Genomic DNA, 23,083 nt, shown 5'->3' with positions numbered 1-23,083 from the left:
CTAAAAAAAAAAAACTAACTTCTAACTTCTACTTTCACTTAATTTACTATTTTAACCGAACTAACTTCTAAGTAACTAAGTTAAAAATTTGGTAAATGTCAGAAAATTACTTATATTCTAATTCAGATAGTTAAATTTTATATTAACTATATTTTCTATATTATTAATTTTTTGCTGGCATTTGATTAATAGGCAGTTGATACATAATTCTTATTTACAATAAGGCTGAATAAAAAGAATTAATAAACAACAAAAGAATATTGCAAATATAGAGAACATTTTTATTTTATTTTTAACAAAAAACGTAATAATTTGTATTATTTATATTACTATTTAGCTATTGTAAGAATTTGGTAGTTTGCTAGGCTACCAAAAGCTACCCACGACCAAAGGGGAACACTTCGGTCGTGACCTATGAGCCGCACCGCGTGTTAGCCCGAAGGCTAAGTCGGTGGAACTCATAGGCTTTGTACACGCAGTGGTGAATGAACACCAAAGATTTATTTAAAAAAAAGGGAAAAGAAGACATAATATAAAAAAAATATAAATTAAATAACAAAAGAAAGTTAGGGTAATCAGAGGTATTGTATTTTGCAATGATGCACAACGTGCAATAATAGATATTTGTGAATAATAATAATAATAATAAACTGGCAATTTCGAAAAAGATAATAATTGTTGCCTCATGGCAATTGTTACAAAAGAGTGTATTATTTGGGCACATGCGTTTAACACATGATAACATACGCAATAATGTTGGGACATGGCAGTCATGCGAGTATAATAAAAGTGGGACGGGAATTAGGTAAAGAATATATATATATTTGCTTTGGACTGAGCGAACCCACGGATCAGCCCACGAGGTTCGGCGGAACACATATTATTTTTATATTAAATTTTATTTCGCCAACCATAGGGTTACCGTCCGGCATATCGCTAAGGACGGTAAGGATGGGAGGTAACAAAAAAAGAAAACTGCGCCAGGCGCAACAGTTGACGCATCTTAAAAGTTATCCTAACGCAAATAAAAAGGAATATGGGGGGGGGGGGGGGATTTTAATACATTACAATATTTTTGATGGACGACGAGGCTGCTGACGGTTGACCGACGGCTGCGATGGGCTGGCCAGATGGCCGTCGACACACACGCGGTCGACATAGCCCGTCTGCATCGGTCAGTGGCTGAAAGTTGCTTCGCCCGACATCGAGCCCGTGGTGTCGTTTAGCACATCATGGCGTGGACACAGCGATATTGTAGAAAGAAAAACGAACTTCGCCGGGTATACATGTGTTTGTGTGGACACGTGGTTTGGACAGCTGAATTAACGGTGAGGCTGGGCGCACGAAAAAGAGCCACGACCGGTTCAAATGGCGGTGGAAAAAGTAGTGTCGGCAGTCCGACGGAGCTGGCTGGACGGTGGCCGGTGTTGATAGTTGAGATGTTGAGGTGGGGAAGTGCAGGGTAGGTGTATTGCGGGACTTTTACAATAATGTGGAATTTTGATAACTGTACTGCGGCGAGTGCACCGACGGACGCGACAAAAACGCTGGAGGTGATGGGAGGCGGGCAACCGCGGCACGTCGACGACGAACACTGCACGAGGACGGGGGGGACGGGGGACATTTATTGCATAGCACTGCGGTCATTTCTTCATTAGCGCGCGATATTCATAACAATATATGGATAAGGTATGTTTGTTAATGGTACTATAGGTACAGGTATGTTTATGACATTGATAATATTACTGCAAAAAATGCTGTGACGTTACACTATATAACATATTTGTACATTGTAAATTTTAAATTTCAATAAATATATATTGTATGAACATTTGTATAAATATTTACAAGGAATTTTACTCTTATATGATGATGCATCACATGACACCAAAATGTTCTGCTATAAGAGCATTTCTCAGACTAGAATTATTATGTTCTGGCTGGATAACATCTTCTATATCAACTAATTCGTTGGCTAATAACTGATTAATATTTTCAACCTCATCTGGTGGTTGTGGATCATTTGCCAACCGAGCAATGTTGTGAAGTATGGCACAGGATTGAATAACTGCCATTGATGTTTCCATTTTCAAACGTAGTCCAAAAAATAAGACAGGAAATCTTCGTTTCCAGACTCCAAACGTTCGTTCAACCACATTACGAGTCCTAATCTGAGATGCATTGTACAATCTTTCAGCTCTTGTTGTTGGATTTGCTATAGGTGTTAGCAAGTAATGGGATAATGCATACCCTGCGTCTCCTAAAATTACACAAACTTTAAACTCTTGGAGTTCCATTCTTGCTTTGAGCCTGCTATTTGCAAAAATATTGCTGTCATGTGCTGAGCCGGGCCAACGTGCCACTACATCCAAAAACTCCAAATTTGCATTAACCAAAGCTTGTAAATTTAGGGAAAAATAACCCTTTCTGTTTCTGTATTGTTCACCGTATTCTCTTGAAGGAGATTGCAATTTTATATGTGTACAATCAATTGCACCTATTACTTTTGGAAAACGGGCTAAACCATAGAACATCACCTTCACCTTCATTATCTCTGCTGTTGTTTTAGGCATTTTGATATATCTACAAAAACAAATTAATATTAATATACATATCCAGTGGCGCCGAACTATTTTTCAATAGGTGGTGCAAATACAAATTTCAACCACCCACTCACCCCTACATAGACACCCTTAAAAGTATTATTTCCATAGGGTCCAAGTACAATATCTATACATATCAAATGCAGCCCTATATAGGTAATAATTAGGGCTCGGATTTAAATGCCCTAAAAATATCAAAAAAAAAGCCCTTTCAAAAAATGCAATTATGACCTAAAAACTCTAAAAAAATGAAGAACAAATAGAATTCTAATAAAAATTATAAATTATACACAACACAACTAAAAGCGTCTGACAATCGGCCACGCGCACCACCGACATAATATTATCGCTCGATAAGAAAATAATCCGATAAAAGTTTAGTTGTGTGCAATAATATTGGCTAATTGGATGGTGTGACATAAAGATTGTAAAAACCGGAAAACCTGATGTTAAATTTTCAAAATTAAAATAATTTTTGTTACGTAGTACTATACTACTATCATAGTAGTACTATATAGTACTTATATTTCAATGAGGTCAATTTTTTTAGTCATAATACGACAAGTAAGTCAAAAATGTCCTAAAAAATTAAAAATGCATTAAAACCGTCAAAAAATGATGAAATCCGCTAAATATGCAAAAAAAAAAAAGCAAAAAAATGCCTCAAAAAATTATTGTGGTTAGATCGTGAAGTACTTGAAACATATTTGTAGCCTTTAATGGAAAGCATCGCGTAAGATATCCCAAAAAATTACGTAAAAAATTGGAAAATTTTAGAAAACTATCTGATTCAAATATTCAGATTGCGTTGTTATAAAACCAATAATGTAGAATAAAATAATAATAATGTGCTTGGTGTAAAGAATATTGGACATCAAAAAATTCTATGTATATATAATAAATGGTATATATAAATCGATTTTTACCGGAGATGACTGATAATTAGATATCCATAATAATATTCTAAAATAATAATTTTAATATAAATGCACCACAGTACGTACTCGGTACCACTGTACATATCAAAAAAATTCTTAAAAATCATCAAAGATCAAGAAACCCTATTGAGTTCTTTCTCCTTTCCAATTTATTATACAGTTACTTACTTATCACTTTTTGTAGCTAATGCATAACTGACTCGCTTTACAATTTATCCAGCAGCTGCAATGCTAACACCACTAAAGTCGCCTGCTGTAATTAGAAAATTCCCCGTTGCAAAAAACCTCAAAGTTAGTAATAATTGAGTCATTGGAGAAATGGCGTTGTTTCTGAAACGTTGGTTTTTAATATTATTACAAAATATTTCATTATGAATTAGATATAATAGTATGTCAAATTACCTGTTAGTGGGGTATTTTATCTCATCAAGTAATTCTTCCAGGACCATTTCAACTGTTTGCTTCTTTAAACGAAATCGTTTCTGAAACTCTACTTCGTCTAATAACTCGAAGTAATTTTTACGCTCTCCAAATTTTTTCTTTTCCCGAATCGCAACGTTAAAGTCTGCAATTTCATTTTCAAAGTCGGAAGAATCACTTTCTTGGTCGATTAAACCGTAATTATGAAGAAGTCTATTCATAATTTATTGTTAAATGTTAATTGTAACAAAAACTATACAGTATACTACGTCGAAACGCTAACGTCGAATTTAAAACAAAAATCAATAATAAAGAGTATTATTGATTACACAAACCGAGAGATTTTAGATAACCAAAAGATTACCGGCCGAATTTTGCCGGTTAAAAATCCGACCGTAAAACATCTGGTAACCGGAGACTTTTTGCAGAGCCGACGTATGTAAGAACCAACTGTCCGTTAAATTTTAGTAAAACCCCCGGTTAACACTAACCGATACTTAACCGGACATTGTAAGAACGGGCCTTATTCGGTTTATCCCATGTAAAAAAATCAGTAATGGAATATTAACTAAATCAAATTATTTATTAAATTATATTTGACTACAATTATATAAATAATCATAAATTACGCATAACTAAACCAATACCCATATATTCTGTATTCATCACTAACTCAAATCAATTACATAATGATTGACCTATGTATACTTTAGGCTTTCAGTTAACAGTTATTCCCAAATTACGTGTTTTATATGATATGAGTAAAAGAAACTTAATAGAAGAGCTTTATCAAGTAAGATTTGTACAAATTTAATTTAAATTAAACTTAAAATGTAGAAACTTTATTATTATTATTATTAATATAATGTCATAAGTGTAATAATAATATATGCCTTAATATTTTCAGGAATTAACAACACACAATCAACTTATCAACGAAGACGTATTACATTTAATTGTCACTTCGGTGTTAGATATGGACACGGAATCAGAAAAATATTATGCAAATATTCAAAACGTCAATATAGGTATGTGCACGCAAGTTATCGAGTGCGATAACTTCAAAATAGATTTTATGGCCCTAATCGCGACTCCTCTCCTCTGGGGTCGATGGCCCTTATTATTTTACATTATTTTGAGATTGATTGCCGATAGTAATGCCGGATTAGTAGGTCAACGGCCCTCACAATCATATATCTTTACAGAAATATAAAAGCCGTAAAGATTACGTACTAGATATTGTCCTATCTCAGGTGATATAGGGTCATTGGCCACTAATTCGGACAGCATATTTTTGGTGTTGTCAGAGCCACCGGCTTGAAAGAGAAGTCACTTCTCCGTGCGACGCTTTTGTGGTAACAAGCTGTCGGCACGTTGCCGACTCAGACTCGGATCGTCTTGTGAACTTTGTAAAAGTGTCCAAGTGTGCGCCAGCTTTAGACTCTTCCTTCGCTAAGTTCGGTTTTCTTGCGTGTTGCGTTTGTGCTTGTAAAACAAAACGTTTACACCTTTCGCGTTCCGATCCGTATATATATATATCGTTGTCGCGATCTCCGCACTCCGTTAAACTAATATATATATATATATATATACATTGTCTTGCGGTCTTAGTTTGGTATTGATGCTTTGTCGTCCTGATCATCGCTGAACTAATATAATATTATATCGCGATTTCCGTCGTGTAACGATCGGTCAGCATGTGTGAATTGCAAGTGCTGTCTACTATCAATTTATTATCACTGTTTTGGTTGCCCGTTGTTTTGCCGTCGCGCACAAGAAGAAACAGCTGACCAATGGCCTGACTGTCGCCGTCAATTGGTCACCTACCAACGGCAATATTTGCATTGGAACGGAGTCACGTAAATACTGTCATTTTTTTATATTTCTTATTATTATATATACAAATTGTACCACGACTTTGTTAGATCGTGTTTGTCCGAGTATTATTATTATTATTATTATATTATTATCACCACGACGATAGTGATCATAATATCATTTATTCTATTATCAATTATTGTGTAAACTGTAAACACTTCGTCGTCGGTGATACGTTAAGTCACACGTTATAATATTTTATTTTGTAATCCATACGTGTTAAATACGACTCGAATGTTTATATTTTGTATGGCCACCTCTCTTTAGGCTATTCTCCACGTGTATTCATCTTACTTCTTTCGGTGGTGTAGTCATCGAGGCCGACCACTGATTTGTAGGAGCCTCGTGGCTAAACAGGTATTTACAGAAATATTATACTATCTTAATCATCCAATTATTGCTATCAATTAAAAAAAACCCGTATTAATTAAAATAATTTTTTATAATAGGTGGGATTAGATTTAATACAGTTTTTTTTTTAAAAACAAAGTTCCTACGTATGTTTAATGTTTAGATCACTATTTTTGACAAAAAAAAAAAAAAAAATTGATTGTTATATTTTTATAAATATTTTAAATAAATGCTATTTATTATAATTAAAATATTTATGCTTATATATACATTATTCAAAATAGCAATAGATATTTAAAATTAAAGCACTTCGATTTTAATAATTTTAAAATTACTCTTCAATATTTTTTTATAATTCTTTTTATTGTTAATTTATTAACACAAAACATTGAAGTAAAGTCTAAAAAATGAATACATTATTTTGATATTACAGTAAAAAATGTATTCCATCAACATTCAAACGTATGCTAGACAAAACCCAAAAATCAAAAAAAAATATTTTATAAAGGAAGATAATACTTAACCCATTTACGCCCAAGGTTAGTTTTTGTGAATAAAATTGATTTTTCTACTATAAACTTATATTATTGGAGCCAAATGTGATTGAAAAAATTATAAAAAAAAAAAAATTATATACCATACAAGAGTTATTGAGTGTCCTATATATAGGACACTGGGCATATGAACAATTATAAATATTATTATGTTTTCATATACAAATATCAGTCGCGTCACGCCAGTCGTGCAGTGCACACGTATATCGCTATCTCAGTGTTATGTATAACTTAGCTATCCTATATCAACGGAATCATACGGGCGCTTCACCTTCTGAAGCAATTAATCGTGTTAAATTGACGTCGTAACCGCAGAACTGTAAGTCATCGACACTACCCTTTTCCGAGGATAGTAAATATAAGTTTCTTGTATTAAAACAAAAATTAATATAAATTATATTATTTCGTATTATTGTTCAAACCACAATATTATCAACAACTAATTTAATAGAATACAAATTCTATACTCCAAGGCACCGTCGCGCACGGTGACCTTGGACTCCGCGATTAGATAAAACCGTCGCATCATGTCGCATGGCTGTTCCAATATTAATAATAAACCCGTATCGCCAATTACAATTATAAACAAGCAACAGGTAATCAAGCAAAAAAAAAAAGGCCTCAACGCAATCAAACAAAAGATCCCTACTTACATCTACAACGACACCAACAATGCCGCCCAATGAAACCATAAAAAAAACAAAGCTTTTTGCCTCTCCTAATCGCTATAGCGCTCTCTCCAACAATGTTGAATCTGACGAAAATGACGTCCCACCTGAGTCACTTAGCCAGGAGCCATCTGATACCATCACACATGCATCAACGAAAGTGTCATTGCCGCCCCCCATTTTTATCAAAGGCGTATTAAATTACTCAGCCCTACTCTCCGAACTAACAGAACTAATCGGGCCAAACAGCTTCGTTTGTAAATCGACATCTTCCCATTTAAAACTACAAACCGAAAAATCTGATGATTATAGAAAAATAATCCATTTCCTAAACGAAAACAAAGCATCATTCCATACATATCAGCTTCAATCAGAGAAATCTTACAGAGTGGTCATAAGAAATCTCCACCCCTCTACCCCAACTTCAGATATCTCCTCGGCAATTGAGGAAATTGGGTTCCCAACTAGGCAAGTCACAAATATTAAGCATCATCAAACAAAAATGGCTCTTCCCATGTTCTTCGTTGATCTCGAGTCTGACCCCTCCAACAAAGACATCTTCAACGTCAAGTCAATCCTGCACACATTAATCGAAGTCGAGGAACCTCACAAACGCCGCGATATTCCACAATGCCTTAACTGCCAATCTTACGGGCACACAAGAGCTTACTGCTCCTACCCTCCACGCTGTGTCAAATGTGGTGAGGGCCACTCAACTTCAGTATGTGGAAAAACGCCTGACACTCCCGCCACCTGCGCGCTGTGCTCCGGCAGTCACCCAGCCAACTATAAAGGCTGCACTGTTCATAAGGAGCTCCAAAACCGCCGCCGTCACCCACTCTCCACAACCAAATTCACCCAGAAACCTCAACTAAAGCAGTCTCTTCAATGCCCTGCTCCATCAACCAGTTCGCCATCTTCCAATCTTCAATCAAATACGCGCCCCAGATCCTATGCAAATGTAATAGGTAGCGATACCACTCATAATCAATCTTGCGACTACCATTCCCCCAAAACTGATATTAATGTTTTCTCTAAGTTTCTAGATGAACTTAAATCTGTTATCAATCCTCTAATTACTCTCCTCGCCTCTGTCATTTCCAAGCTCCTTGATACTAAACAAAATGCCTAGCTCCTATACTTCTAACTCTCTCCTCACCATTCTTTGGAATGCTAACGGGCTAAAGAACCACACTAATGAACTTCTCCTCACCCTCCAAGAAAAAAGAATTGACATTGTCCTTATATCCGAAACCCACTTCACCTCCAACTCATATGTCAAACTCCCTGGTTACGATTCCTACCATGCAAACCACCCAGACAACACTGCACATGCAGGAGCAGCAATATATATAAAATCTTCACTTAAATACATACCACTCCCAAACTTCATATCTGACGATATTCAATCCTGCGCAATATCTCTGATACTTAATAACATCCCTATCACATTCGCAGCCGTTTACTCTCCACCAAAACACAAAATCTCCCCTGCCAGATTTACTGAAATTTTCTCCACATACAACAACAATTACATCATAGGTGGTGATCTAAATGCAAAACATCAACAGTGGGGCTGTCGCGCCTCAAACCCTAGAGGAAATTCTCTCCTACAATCCCTACTAACTACCAACTCTACTGTCATTGCACCTCCAAATTACACATACTGGCCTAACTCCTGTCGAAAAATGCCAGACATCCTGGATATTTTCGTCACTAAGATTCCAAAAAATCTCCACACCCAAATAATTAATCTCATTGACCCTTGCTCAGACCATTCACCAGTCATGCTCTCGCTAGACTGTCTTCCACAAGCTAAAGTTAACCCCTCAGCTCTATCACAATTTCCAATCGACTGGGACAAATTTAGTACAACCCTATCTGAAAAAACCTGCCTTAAACTCCGCCTAAAGACTTCCTCTGATATCGATGACGCAGTAAACCTACTCACAACTAATATCCAAACCTCTGTGTGGGACTCAGCTAAACCTGTACCCTTGCACGTTAAACCTCCCCCTCATCACCCCTCCTACATACGAACTCTCATCTCACAAAAACGTTGCGCTCGGGCTATTTGGCAAAGAACTCGATACCCTATTGACAAATCCCATTACAACGCACTTACCCAAATGTTGAAACGTCTCCTAGCTAACCTTAAATCGGAGTCCTACGCAAACTATATTTCTTCTCTTACTGGCATAGACGGCTCCCTATGGAAAGCCACCAGGAAAATACTACGAATTCACAATCCTCCCCCTACCCTACGAAATGCTGACAGTAGCTGGGCACTGACTGAACAATCCCAAGCCAACATATTTGCCAACCACCTATCAAACACATTTCAACCACACCACAATATTATCTCTCCAACCAAAATCCAAGAAGTCGAAAGCTTCCTTAGCTCTCCTCTTCCAATGTATCCTCCTCCTAGAGCTTTTTACCCTAGTGAAGTTGAATTTAATCTTAAGAAAAACTCACCAAATAAATCTCCTGGATTTGACTTAATTTCAGCGGAAGTGGTCAAACACCTTCCCAGAAAAACCATAATTTTTCTAACACAAATTTATAACGCTATGCTTCGGTTATCATACTTTCCTATATTATGGAAATATTCTATTATAATACTCATACCAAAACCAAAAAAACCTCCTGACTGCCCTTCCTCATATAGGCCTATAAGTCTCCTACCAACTCTCTCCAAACTATTTGAAAAACTCCTCCTCAAACGAATAATCCCAATAGTTGATGAAGCTAAAATACTACCAGACTCTCAATTCGGTTTTCGCTACAGTCACTCAACGATCCATCAGATACATCGCCTGGTTGACAAAATTTCATTTGCCCTGGAGGAAAAATTATACTGCACTGGTGCTTTCCTTGATGTCTCCCAAGCATTTGATAGAGTCTGGCACTCAGGCCTCCTTTATAAATTAAAATCTATCCTTCCTAGCCACTACTATCTTATCCTCAAATCCTACCTCGAAGATCGGTTCTTCTCCGTACGTGTAGGTTCTTCCTTCTCCTCTCCTACTGAAATAAAAGCAGGCGTACCTCAAGGCGCAGTAATTGCTCCCCTACTCTTCAATCTCTACATCTCTGACCAGCCTACTTCACCCCATACCTTAGTCGGTGATTTTGCTGATGACAAAGCTATACTAGCAACCAGTTCGGATCCTGTTCTAGCCTCCTCCTACATACAATATCATCTCTTCTCCCTTGAATCGTGGTACAAAACATGGGGCGTCAAAATGAATGAAACCAAATCCATCCACGGTACTTTTGCACTTCGTCACGGTGTATGCCCAACACTTTACCTCAATAATCAACCACTCCCCCCCTGCGCAGTGCATACATTACCTTGGTATACTTATTGACCGCCGTCTCACCTGGAAACCTCACATAATAAGCATAACCCGTACACTTAACGACCGTCTCCGACTCCTACGTCCACTTCTAACATCAAAGCACTTGAAACTCTCCAATAAGCTCCTGCTTTACAAACTCCTACTAAGACCCATCTGGACCTATGGGATTCAACTATGGGGCGCTGCCAAAATTTCCAACATCAACCGCATTCAAAGATTCCAATCCAAAACTCTACGTACCATTCTAAAAGCACCCTTCTATGTCTCTAACCACACCCTCCACTCTGACCTAAAAATTCCATTTGTCTCCGAACTAGCCAAAACTCACTACAAACGTTTCAATAGCCGCTTAGCCCACCATAAGAATCCGTTAATCTCCAATATTTCATCTGCTTCTATCCCAGGTAGTCCAGTTAAAAGACTTAAAAGACAGTGGTGTCGTGACCTGCTAGCCTAATTTAGTCTTACTCATGTCGTAGTACCTCCGCTGGGAGGCCTCTACACTCGGTCTAATCTGTCGTATTTATTTTATTTTATTTTATTTTATCTAATTCATCAATTGTTCTTATTGTTCTATTTTATTGTAACAGATTGAATAAAAAATCCTTTAATAACAAAAAAAAAAAAATATACAAATATACCAATAAAAATAATTGAAATTTAATACTTTTAATTGATAATTAATTATTACAGATTATATTTAAATTATGATAATGAGAGGCTTACAATGTATATTTTTTGAATTTACTTAGGTACATACGAACATTATTTTGTGTGATATAAAACGTTACATTTTGCGTGGACACCAATATTGCACTTCATACATCTTGTCGTTGTTTTTTGATGACATTAACCACACCGTGTTTGAGAGTCTTGGGGAATCAAATAATGTTCAAATTTGTCATATCTTATTTCCATAATAACACTGGATGGTTTGCCTCCACTTCTTCCTGGAGTGAGTTCTGTCTTGTAACGTGTCAGATATGAAATAACTATGCTTCTTCGAAATGCCAATTGATCCATTTTATTTTTATTATACATCCTATGAAGTTGCCATGCATTTTGAACGGCTAAGTCTATAATATATAGAACAATAGAAGAGTACCATTTTTTACCTCTGATCCCAATACGATATTGTGATATATTTTGGTCCATTCGATCTACACCACCCATATTTTTGTTATTATCAGAAACGATATTTGGTTGTGAAATCCGTAATCTTTTTTTTTCGGAAGTAGACCAACGGTTTGCCATAGAAATAGGATCTGTCCCAATAGTATTTGAAGCTAAGCAAACAATGTTATTATCACGCCAACAGCAAATAAAAATTGCATTATTTGAAACAAAACTACAGCTAGACCCTCTTGGTTGTTTTTTCATTTTTCTAAAATCAATTGGACATTTCATAACTCTGTTTGACCGAATTGTACCTGTCGCGCGACTGTTGATAGATTTGAGCTTTTCCAAAAGAGTGACACCCGTAAAAAAATTGTCAAACACAAAATGATATGGAGCAGGTCGATGGTTTATAATTTGGTTAGCATAAGCTAAAATAACAGATCCTCCTAATCCGACATCTGTTTGGTTGAACCCGGTATTTTTTCCTTGGTAAGGAGATATCCATAATGCATATCCTAGACGCTATGTCCCAACCCACACTTTAAATCCAAAACGAATTGGTTTTCCTCGGATAAATTGTTTGCATCCATGTTTACCATAATATGGCACCATGGATTCATCTATGCTATGAAATTCTTCGTGAGGAGCGTGCATTAGGAATCTAGTATTTATCGTAGTAATCAACGGTCTTATTTTTGCATATTTATCAGAATTATCCAAGTTGTTGTTGTTTGAAAAGTGAAGATTATGAAATATATCGTCAAATCTATTTCGCCTCATAGCATTGGACACTAAACCATTATTTGTATCAGGGGCCTTTTCCCAGTACATACGTCGCCGAGACATTTCATTATACCCAGATAATAAGAGAATTGCAATAAAACATTTCAATTCATTTTTTGTCAAGTCCAAGGAAATATTTTTAGAAGAAGCATAAATGTTTGTATATTGTACAATAGAATCAAAAACTTGATAATCGAAAAATAATTCAAAAAGTTCAAATGGCGCAAGTGAGCCATATTTTATTTTACTGTTTTCATCTGAATCCCAAAGCTCTGTTATTTTAGGAGTCTCTAAATCTCCTTAACGCCAAATTTAAAGTGAATCTTTTTGACTTTTTTTCTTGCCCACTACAACCCGATTTTTTTTTGTAGTCACAACTTTTTTTTTTTTTTGATTCGTAATTGTCGGTGTTGAGAATTTCTTTCGGTAAAATAACATTAGCTTTCAATACACTAGCAGGTAAATGGTTTATATCACCTGTATGTTCATCGTTATCGGAGTCTTCGTCAGTAATATTTTCATCCGGAGATTCTAAGAAAATAGTATCTTCACTCAGCTCATCTGCTTCCAGCAAATTTATAATATGATTCACACAAAGAGATCTAAAAAAAATATACATATTAGGCCACAGAATATCCCAGTGACCTACATGTAAAACACTAATATTTAAATGCAAATAAATGAAAAAGTATGTGGAATAAATTAATTTAATTTATAAAAATATAAAATGTAAATAGTAATATATATATGATTGTATGTGTTTTATGTATAAAAAAAAATCTAAAATATAGTTGACTTACTTTGACGATGAAGCCATTTTTCTATTTGAACAAGGCAGTGTACAAAATGTTACTAACACGTAATAACGTTCGACTATACAACGCAAAATAATATCATCGGGTCGTTTATTATATTATCTAATAGCCTAAATCGATAAAATGGGGAAAATTCTAAAAATAAAATCGATAACAATAATTATTTCCGGTGTCCTACATATAGGCCACTGGGTGTATATGGGTAAGCCGTCACTTCTATTAATACTATTCCAATTAATAAAATATTTTTTTGAGACTCATTTTCATCCACAGAGATTTGAGTATTAAAAATGCATAATTTAATCGACATAGGTACAGTTTTACTATCTACTAGGTTTTACCAAAAAAATTGTAAATGCAATATTATTATTATTAATATGTGCGTAATAAGGTGTTGATATGATCATTCATCATTGTGTAAAATATATTCTTTAATTGGCTTAGTTGTAACCAGTTTCATCACGTTCTTCAATACTTTACGCACCCACTTAAATTCAAGTAAATGTTCTTAAAAATATACAATAATGAATATAATATGCAATATAAATTTAAAAAAAAACGATTTAACGTATTGTAAGACAAACTATCCTTGAGTTTTTTACGTTACCTAATTAAATTTATATTATTACAACATAAATTTAAAACTTATCATATAATTTTTATTTTTAAGCAATCAAATTACTTATACTTTACGTCGAATATCATAATATAACAAACGTAAATTCTGCGTATGATTACAAAAGAATTGAGTCAAAAGTAGAAAATTATGGATCAATAAAAATTATATATATTAACATAGCAAAAACAGAATATACGACGACGGAATTTAAAATAAAAAATTATTTTATCGCCAATAAATGGTTAATGGAATTATTTGGAGTAATTAGTAAAAGTAACGATGAAAATAAAGCAGCTTTTAAGAACGTATATTATAATATAATACAATTGGTAAACAATGAAAAACAATTCCTGAAAACTAAAAATTTTGAAAACGATCAACATTTTATATTTTTAAAAGCTAAACATATGAGCAAAGTAATTAATCCTATACTATTTAATATATTTGTAAATAATACTAAAATGTTGTGATATTTAATTTTATTTAAAACACTTTCTATGAATATTAGAACTTGCGTTATAACTCGAATGTCAAATCTAGTAATATCTAGGTAATAATAAGTACATTTTATTAAACACACTAAAGTAGTGCCAATGATTCTTAACTATCAGATGTAATTTTTCTCCCTAGATATACCATTTCCTCGTCTTGCTCCATTTTTTGACTATCGGTGTATACATCAGCTTTTACTTTTGGGTTTCTGGCACAAACTATTATTTTCATTTCTGATGTTCTGAGCATTTTATCCGTTTCTTCAATTGCACGCTGTATGTTCTCGTCATCTCTGCTATTATCACGATGTCATCGGCAAAACGTATCATTGAAACAATTTCTCCACCAATTTTGATTCTAATATTTAGTCTTTTTAGCTTTGTTTCAATTTATTTATAACTTTTTTGATGTAGCAATTAATGATTGATGGTGATAATGTATAGTCTTGTCATACTTCTTTTTTTATTTGAGTGTTAGTTGTAGTGATTTCTCCTTTTTCAATGCAAGCTGTCTGATTCTTATAGAGACTGTAGATCATTCTTAGGTCTTGCTGTTCAACATCTATTTCTTGTAGTGTGAGCAGCATTTTATTCTAATTTACTTTGTCAAAACCTTTTTCTGGGTCTATGAAGGCCAAATATGTAACTTTAATTTTACCGATCTGTTTTTCAATTAAAATTCACAGTCCTAAAATTGCTTCTCGTGTACCTTTTTGTTTTCTAAATCCATATTGGTCATTTTTAAAGTACTGCTCCACTTTTTCTTCTATTCTTCATTTTATTATTTTTGTTAAGATTTATGAGGCATATGTCAGTAGACTCAGTTTTAAACTTTTCACAGGAATTTGCTCCACTTTTCATTGGTATAATTCTTGGTATAGTTCATCTGCAACCCTCCTTTCTCATATATATCCCTAATTAGTTGGTACAAAGCGCCTTTTATCCTCATGCTTTATACATTGCAATAATTCTGCTATTTTATTATCTGCCCCCCCCCCCCATGCGTTTTATTTTGTTTCAAGTCATAAAGCCTTAAATTCTGATCTGAAATGGGTAATTTCATTACTCCCTCATTTGTTGTCATTTCCTCCAGTTTTTTTCCATTGTAAAGCTCTTCAATGTATTCCCTCCATCTTTTTATTATGTTTTCATCAACTAGTAATTGTCCTTTGTTATCTCTCATATTAGAGAAATTTTGTTTTCTCTTTCCAATTAATTCTTGGATCCTGCAATACGCATAACTTATTTTGTTAACATTAAATTGCATATCAATTTCGCCATGCTGTTGTTCCAATCATCTTATTTGGCTTCTTTGGCTTCTCAATCATCCTGATTACTTCGTTGGGAAAAAAAAACTTATTTTATCCTCATCTTTTATTATTGTTTTTATATTTTCATCTTTCATCTATAAAAATTACTATTTCCTTGTCTATCCATGCTCCTTTTCGTTGATTCTTATCTTTTTTTGTTAAAACATTATCCACCGCATTTATAATAGTTGATTTTATGTTATCCCATTTTTTATTCAAAGGATCATCGGCATTTCCTTTTTGATATTCACAGTCCATGTGGTATCTATATTGTTCCATTATCTCTGCTCTATTAAGTAGTTGTTCTGCTGTACTTTTGGCTCTTGTGTTTTTTATATCGGAATTTCTTTTTAATTATAACTTTATTATTGTGATCACTGTCACAATCAGCACTCCGGTATATTTTACACAATTTAACTTGGTTCTTAAAGCAATTTATCACCATTATTTAAAGTTTTTGGTAGGGGGGAAACGTTGCCTGGCATTTTCCGAGTGTATATTCTTCTCTTGAGGTATTGAAATCTGGTAATCGTTATAACCATCCAATTTATTCTACAGAACTCTACTATTTTCTCTCCTCTTGCATTTATTATTCCTTAGCTGAAGTCTCCGATTTCTCTACCTTCCACGCATTTACCAAATATAGCATTAAAATATCTTATCATGATTACATTGTCGTGTGGATTGACATATTTCAAAAGCTCCTCCATGCCAGTTTACACTTCTTTTACTTCTTCATCATCTGCTTTTAACGTTGGCCCGTAAACCTGTATAATTACCAGATTGTTTGATGTTGATTCCTTTTTAACTAAAAATAATCTGCTACTCTAAGAATTCCAACACCGGCTTGTCCTTTTGTACTATTTTTATGGATAAACTAAAATCATCTGACCAAATCTCACCATTGTCTGGCCAACGTATTTCGCATAATGCTAATTTGTCTATATCTAATATTTTCATTTATATTTTTGTATTTTCAAGTTTTTCTGTTTTCAACATTATTTATACGTTTCACGTTCCTATTCTCTGCTTTTATGTATCCTGCATGGTATATTCCATCCAGACATTCAAACGGGAAGCTATTTTATATTCGGACAACATTTTTACACTAGAGAATCTATTTTAGAAGACAAGAGTAGTAGTTGCCTATTTAAGGATGTTAATGAGTTGGTTTCCCTTTGCCTTCTAAATCTCAACCGAAACCCATTTCAAGGGATTGGTGGCCGAGTGTAGATAATCTTAATTTCTACACCTAATATTAGAAACACTGGTTACCTAGGTTCTTTTCAGTCGGTTCTTACGTCAGGCACGGACTACCGAGAATGTATTTTAAATCTCACCCATAGGGGCAAATTAGAAATTAAAAATAAATATTCACTATTACCTATAACCTGTTACAAAAACCAATTACCTATCTCATAAAAAACTACTGAGAATTTACGGTTTTTTTTTTTTTTTTTAATTCTTCTTATAGTAACTCGTGAATAGATAGTTATTTGACTTATTTAATACTACAACCAAAATAATTTTACACTAAGAAATTTTTAAATTTAATTAATTATTAATAATTAAAATAATTATTAAATGATTTAAATTTGTTAAAAAATAATTTAGTACCTATTTAATTTTTGCCTCGTATGTTCTTAGTTATTAAAATAAAAAATTGTTACTTCAAAGTCCCACAAATAACAACTATAACTATCAACTAAATATAAACAATATTATATCATAAACATTTTTTTTAATCAATCAATCTATCTTAATTATAATAATTGTAGTAATTATTAAAAAATTAAATATATCCTAATATATGATATATTTTTCCCGAAAAATTCTCTTAGATAAAATAATTTTACTTTTAACGCTTTAAATGAGCTATAAAATTAATCACGTAACAAAATTTTATTTACAGATTTTATTACATTTAGATGATTGGGAAAACTTTAATAGGCCTGGTGACTGGATTCTTGAAAAGTCAAAATATACATGCCTATCAAGAGTGAACCATCGCATTATTTATAAACTACTATTAAAGTTACACACATTTTCGACATGGCGATATGTAAATAAGATTGAATTTCTCACCATATTATTTAGATTTCATCGGAAATTTACAAAAAACTATGATTTAATGTACAGTTTAATAAAAGATGCAGTTTCCGAACCAGTCATTACTCCTGAGGTATATTTTTATTAAAACTAATATTTTTTTTTTCTTATTTAACTATTACTTTACGGATTTTAAAAACATTCCAATGTTTTAAAATAAAATCTAAAACAATTAAAAAAATATTTTGTGTGAGCATGTAATGAATAATTCATTCATCGAATAGCACTCACTATTTCAACATCAATTAAGGTTTTTGAAAACATTGTTTTCGCTTAATATCTCCAGTTAAAGTTATTTTTAAAACTAACTCATATTTTTTATCATATAAAATTTTAAGTTTTTACTTTTTTTATCATACATATTTAACTTTTTATTATCAACCAAAATATCTTTCTAATTATTTAAATATGTAACAATCAACATTTGGACCAATAGTTTTTGAATTATTAATATTTAAATTTTTGTAAGCGGAATGATGAAGTATGGGAATACCTCACAATTTGTTAATTTCTTATGCTACATACTTAAATTTCACATCGATCGTAAAATATGTTATCCTACATTGTTTTTATGAAATATTTACTATATTATAATAATTGCTTATTTCTTAAGCGCGTTTCATAAAAATTTTTTCTAAGTTTTGGGTTAATTTTGCATGTTCTATAAACTTTTTTTTATTTAATTATGACACCTTGTCATTCTTGATATTTAGTCTAACAGTACACATTTTCCATTTATATATTTTAATCAAAGTTTTTAAACATTCGACTTTTTCTTTATTCCTTCCAAATGAGGTTTTTATTACTGAGCAGCAGTATATTATCGAAAAAAGTAAATAAGATTTAAAATAATATGCCAATGTTTACAATAGATTTTTATATACACTTTTAATTTATATGATAAATTAGTTTATTAGGTCATACAAAATTAAGCCATGTCATTTTTATAATTCTCGCTTTTTTAGTTTTAGCTTTACTAATCACTATTTTTAAACACAGCAATTATGATTAATTTTAGGACCGTTTGAGAAATTTAGAAGCGCATGAACTATTTTCTATGTTTTTGATGGAGCGTAATGAAATTGCAATTACAAAGGTAAATCATGCATAATGCTTTTTAATGATTTTTGAATATTGCACATCGTTAAAATATATTTATGAATTCCTAAAAATGTCCACGTTTTTGGTGAATTTTTTAATTTATCTTGTATATAATTTTTTGAAGTAGCAGTCATGGCAATAATTTCAATATAATTTTTTAACTTTGAATTTAAAGAGCTTAATACATAAACATATTAAACACAATATCGACGTGCAATAAAATATGTTTTATGCATCACTAAATTATTTTAATTTTAAGGACATAATTTTTTTTTTTTTTTTTTTAGGCGAAAGAAATAGGTGCCAGTAAAGCTTATAATACGTTTTTGAGGAATCCTAGATACCGTAAAAAGTTATAAGAAACACTATAATATATTTTAATAATTCATAACAGGTGATAATTTATAATATCTAATGTACTGAAATACTGAATTGTAATTAGTAATTACCATGAATAACAATAACAATATAAATGATTATTATTGTGGTAATTTGTAACTAACAAATTGGTATAATAAATAACAATAAAATTATCAAGTATTAAAAAAAAAAAAAAAAAAAAAAACAGTGAAAACATAAATTCAGCTAAGTAGACATAGTAAATTAGTTTATATTACTAGGGATAATTTATATATTTTTCATAATAGGTTGATAGTTTAAGTACGATTGATGGTATGTTGAATTAAATTGTTGAAAAAAGGTTCATGATGTATACAGTAACATTATACTTCAAAAAAGTTTGAAGAGATTAAAATCAGTCTAGTTACAAAAAAATCCTAATAACTGTGTTAAAATCTATGCAGTTAACATGTAACGAAATCAAAGAATGCGTAAATCTATAATCATTTAACCTGCTTCTGGTCGCATATTTATTTTATTACAGTTGGTTGCACAGGATAAACATTTTTTATCATATGAAACATACTTAAATACTTAGTTTTGATTATTATATAATTTACAATGAATAAATATAGTTATAACAAAACCACTTCGTTGAACTCTGTGTTAAAAATGGCCAAGTAAAAAAAAAAAACAGATCACTATAAAGGTGTGATATCATAAATAAATGCTAAATAAATTTAATTTTATTCAAATACACTGTTTAGTTTCAAATTTTAATAATTTGTATACTTAGTGAGAAATTTTTATGAGTAGAAATGTCCATTGCAATATTTTAAATTTTAATGAACTTCTTATTCCTTTTGTTTATATTGTTTACGTATTTCGTGTACGGTGCTATTTAAAGTACTTACATAAGTGTACTTTAATTATCTAATTTAACTAAATATTTATTTATGACATCATAACATTATAGTTTAAAAAATAATAAAAACTGTTAGGTCATATAATATTATTAATATTATTATTATGTGAAACAATCTAAGCAAACTTCTATTAAGTGATCTCTACATTAGTACTGTAGTAACCTGTCGCTGTCACTTGATCGTAGTTACTGCAATACTTCTTTAACGACGAATGCACAATGTCGGTACAATGTCGTAGTTGAGGAAGAGAAGAGGTTTATGTTTGAATTAGTATTAATAACAAATATTAATATTTACTTTAAACAATTTATTGAATATAAAATAACTTTAAAATATAAACTTTTTAGAAGTGTTTCGACTTAGTATTGAAATACTAAACCGGAGAGAATATGTGTGTGGAACGTTTTCCTAGAGGCTCTTGGTAAGCATGGGTAAAACGTTTGTGTATGAAATACTCTCTGTAGCTCCCTGTGAAGAGGGCTCCTATTTATATGAGACATGCCGTGATTAGGAAAGGAGGATTGACGTCAAAAAATGTTCCTAATCCAATCAGGTAAAAGCATCAGTGGTCCGATTAGGTGGCGTGATATAGTTTTAGACCACTGGACTTTAGACCTACGTTTTTATACTAAAAACATCGGTTTACTACAGTACACTTTATATAATTGGTGCACACATTAATTATTTTTTGTCTTTCTCTCTTTCACAAAAAACACATCGGTTCGAATTCCTTAACTTTTGACAGAGCAGTTCTCTTTCAACCAAATTGTACGAAAACATTTTGAAAAAAATATTGAATATATAAATTATTTTATTACCGTTACATAATATTTAGAAGTCTTGGTTTTAGTTGTTTTGGCAAATTGCTAATAATTGCCATTATGTACTTTAAATGATCCTCCATAAGCTTCCTACCTAATGTTTTCAATAATTTCAAGCGTTTTTCTTGATTCACAATTATTGAATTTAGTCCTTTGATATTGAGTAGAGAATAAAATACTGTAAGAGGCTAATATACACTTTGTCTTATCTCACTGTTGTTTTTAGTCAACTAATCTAACTCATTAAAAATATTACTAATATAACTCACGCTAGACATTGACAGTTATGTATCCGTATTCTGGTCACGAGGTTCATATTATCATCATTGTCATCACTTGAAATCTGTCCTAATAAATTATCTTCTTCAGTGCTTTCTAATAGACACGTGATCTACCGTCACCCAATTTTGTCCATGTTTTTTTTTTTTTATATAATAAGAATCAAGAGAAAATGAGATTGAAAAAAATGTAAAATAAGAAATTACTTTTCGGTCGCACGAGATAAATATTCTCCAAACGGATAAATAATTGTTCTTGACAGGCGTGTACCGAATAAATTTAAATGTTTTTATAGAAGTAAATGTTATTATCAAACAATGATATGATTTTGATAAGCTTATCGGAGTTACGAATCCGTATTATATATAATTATGGAAAAACAAATAAGTATTAATACATTTGGAGATAATTAATACCCCGCGAGACCAATGACGGGTTAATTTGTTCAGGGAAACTCATCGTACAGATCAGCCAGTTATAAACTATTTGTGATAAATTTTTATATCAATATGTTCAAATTACTGGATTATTAATTAAAATAACTCGACTGATTTGGTATATCAATGATTTAAATCAGGGGTCGGCAACCCGCGGCCCGCAAAGCAATTTTTGATAGCCCGCACAAAGGTGGTTAATTTTTGTGTTTTACTTTTGTTTAATAACATTTTTCATATAATTTTCAATATTATATAATTCTTTTTCCTTTATAAATAAAATCTTATCTAACCGTTTCATAATAGCAATACAATTATAAGTATTATATCATAATATGTAATATTTTTTTTAATGTGGCCCTTGATGAACAATTGAAAAAAAAAATGGCCCGTGTGGTTAAAAAGGTTGCCGACCCCTGATTTAAATAATAAATATACTTGTATTCTACAGTGTTCTTCTAACCTAAGCAAAAATTGCAGAGTATGGCATAAATGACGCGTAAATGTATATCTTTACAGTAACTTTATCTTCACAAAGAAAATGAAACTTTTGAGTAAACATTTGTGATTTTCTTTTTAAAACAACCTAACTTTTTTTGTTTTGGGACAGAACTAGTTTTGACTAACATTTTTTGTTCTTTTAGGAGCGGTTTATTCATAACATTAATTAAATTGGTATTCATTTTAAACCGTAAGTCAAATAAAAATCAGAACAATTTAAATACACTTGTTAATTGAATTTTCTACACCCTTATTTATCCAGTGCGTTGATAATTAATATGAACAAAGGGTGACTCATAGCAAAGCAAACTGTCATTAACGAGTAGAGCCCGGTGTGCGTGCCGGTCGTTGTGTACTATATTGGTACCTATATTGATATTGTAGAATCTATTTTTTTATAGTTCCGGGGTTTTGACGACCATTATTATCGTTTCAAATTAAAAATAATATTAATAAGTAATAACTTTATTAATTGGTGTGTGTGTTTACGCTGTTGCGAAGGACCTTTTTCGGGAACACGATTGTGAACGCTTAAACTTACCTTTAATCGTACGGTTTTGCCAGATTAGGTGTTAGATAATTACAAATTTTTAAATAATTAATTTTAAAATAATTAAATAGTAGGTATAAGGATTTTCTGCTATTGCGCTATCAAAACA

The 23,083-nt window shown here is 32.2% G+C and overlaps 3 protein-coding genes across 4 annotated transcripts in view; 2 read left to right on the top strand and 1 right to left on the bottom strand.

Moving 5' to 3' along the window:
* Nucleotides 1-6,686, top strand: part of LOC112591763 — a 54,781-nt gene extending 48,095 nt beyond the window's left edge. The window contains exons 12-14 of the mRNA XM_025335681.1: nt 4,675-4,754; nt 4,869-4,989; nt 6,624-6,686. Of these exons, the coding sequence (XP_025191466.1) occupies nt 4,675-4,754; nt 4,869-4,989; nt 6,624-6,661 (239 nt within the window). The 3' untranslated portion in view covers nt 6,662-6,686. The remainder of the gene's footprint in view (nt 1-4,674; nt 4,755-4,868; nt 4,990-6,623) is intronic.
* Nucleotides 6,687-11,626: 4,940 nt separating this feature from the next.
* On the bottom strand, nt 11,627-12,742 carry LOC112591758 (piggyBac transposable element-derived protein 3-like). Its single transcript, XM_025335678.1, has 2 exons — nt 12,493-12,742; nt 11,627-12,411 (listed from the first exon to the last, which is right to left on the bottom strand). The coding sequence occupies exons 1-2, from the start codon at nt 12,740-12,742 to the stop codon at nt 11,627-11,629; spliced, it is 1,035 nt and encodes a 344-aa protein (XP_025191463.1).
* Nucleotides 12,743-14,496: 1,754 nt separating this feature from the next.
* On the top strand, nt 14,497-22,582 carry LOC112591765. 2 transcript variants are annotated; one of them, XM_025335683.1, is made up of 5 exons: nt 14,497-14,529; nt 17,827-18,096; nt 19,042-19,119; nt 19,412-19,518; nt 22,568-22,582. In XM_025335683.1, exons 1-4 carry the CDS (start codon nt 14,521-14,523, stop codon nt 19,481-19,483), a joined length of 429 nt encoding a protein of 142 aa, XP_025191468.1. In that variant the 5' UTR covers nt 14,497-14,520; the 3' UTR covers nt 19,484-19,518; nt 22,568-22,582. The 2 variants fall into 2 exon arrangements, with proteins under 2 accessions (XP_025191468.1, XP_025191467.1); XM_025335682.1 differs by lacking the exon at nt 22,568-22,582 and adding an exon at nt 22,443-22,478.
* The last annotated feature ends 501 nt before the right edge of the window (nt 22,583-23,083 follow it).

This window comes from Melanaphis sacchari, unplaced genomic scaffold, assembly GCF_002803265.2.
Source record: "Melanaphis sacchari strain LSU unplaced genomic scaffold, SCAv2.0 Contig1431_pilon_pilon, whole genome shotgun sequence".
NCBI lineage: Eukaryota > Metazoa > Arthropoda > Insecta > Hemiptera > Aphididae > Melanaphis > Melanaphis sacchari.
Note: the sequence above shows the minus strand (reverse complement) of the source record. Positions and strands in the feature narration are given on the sequence as shown.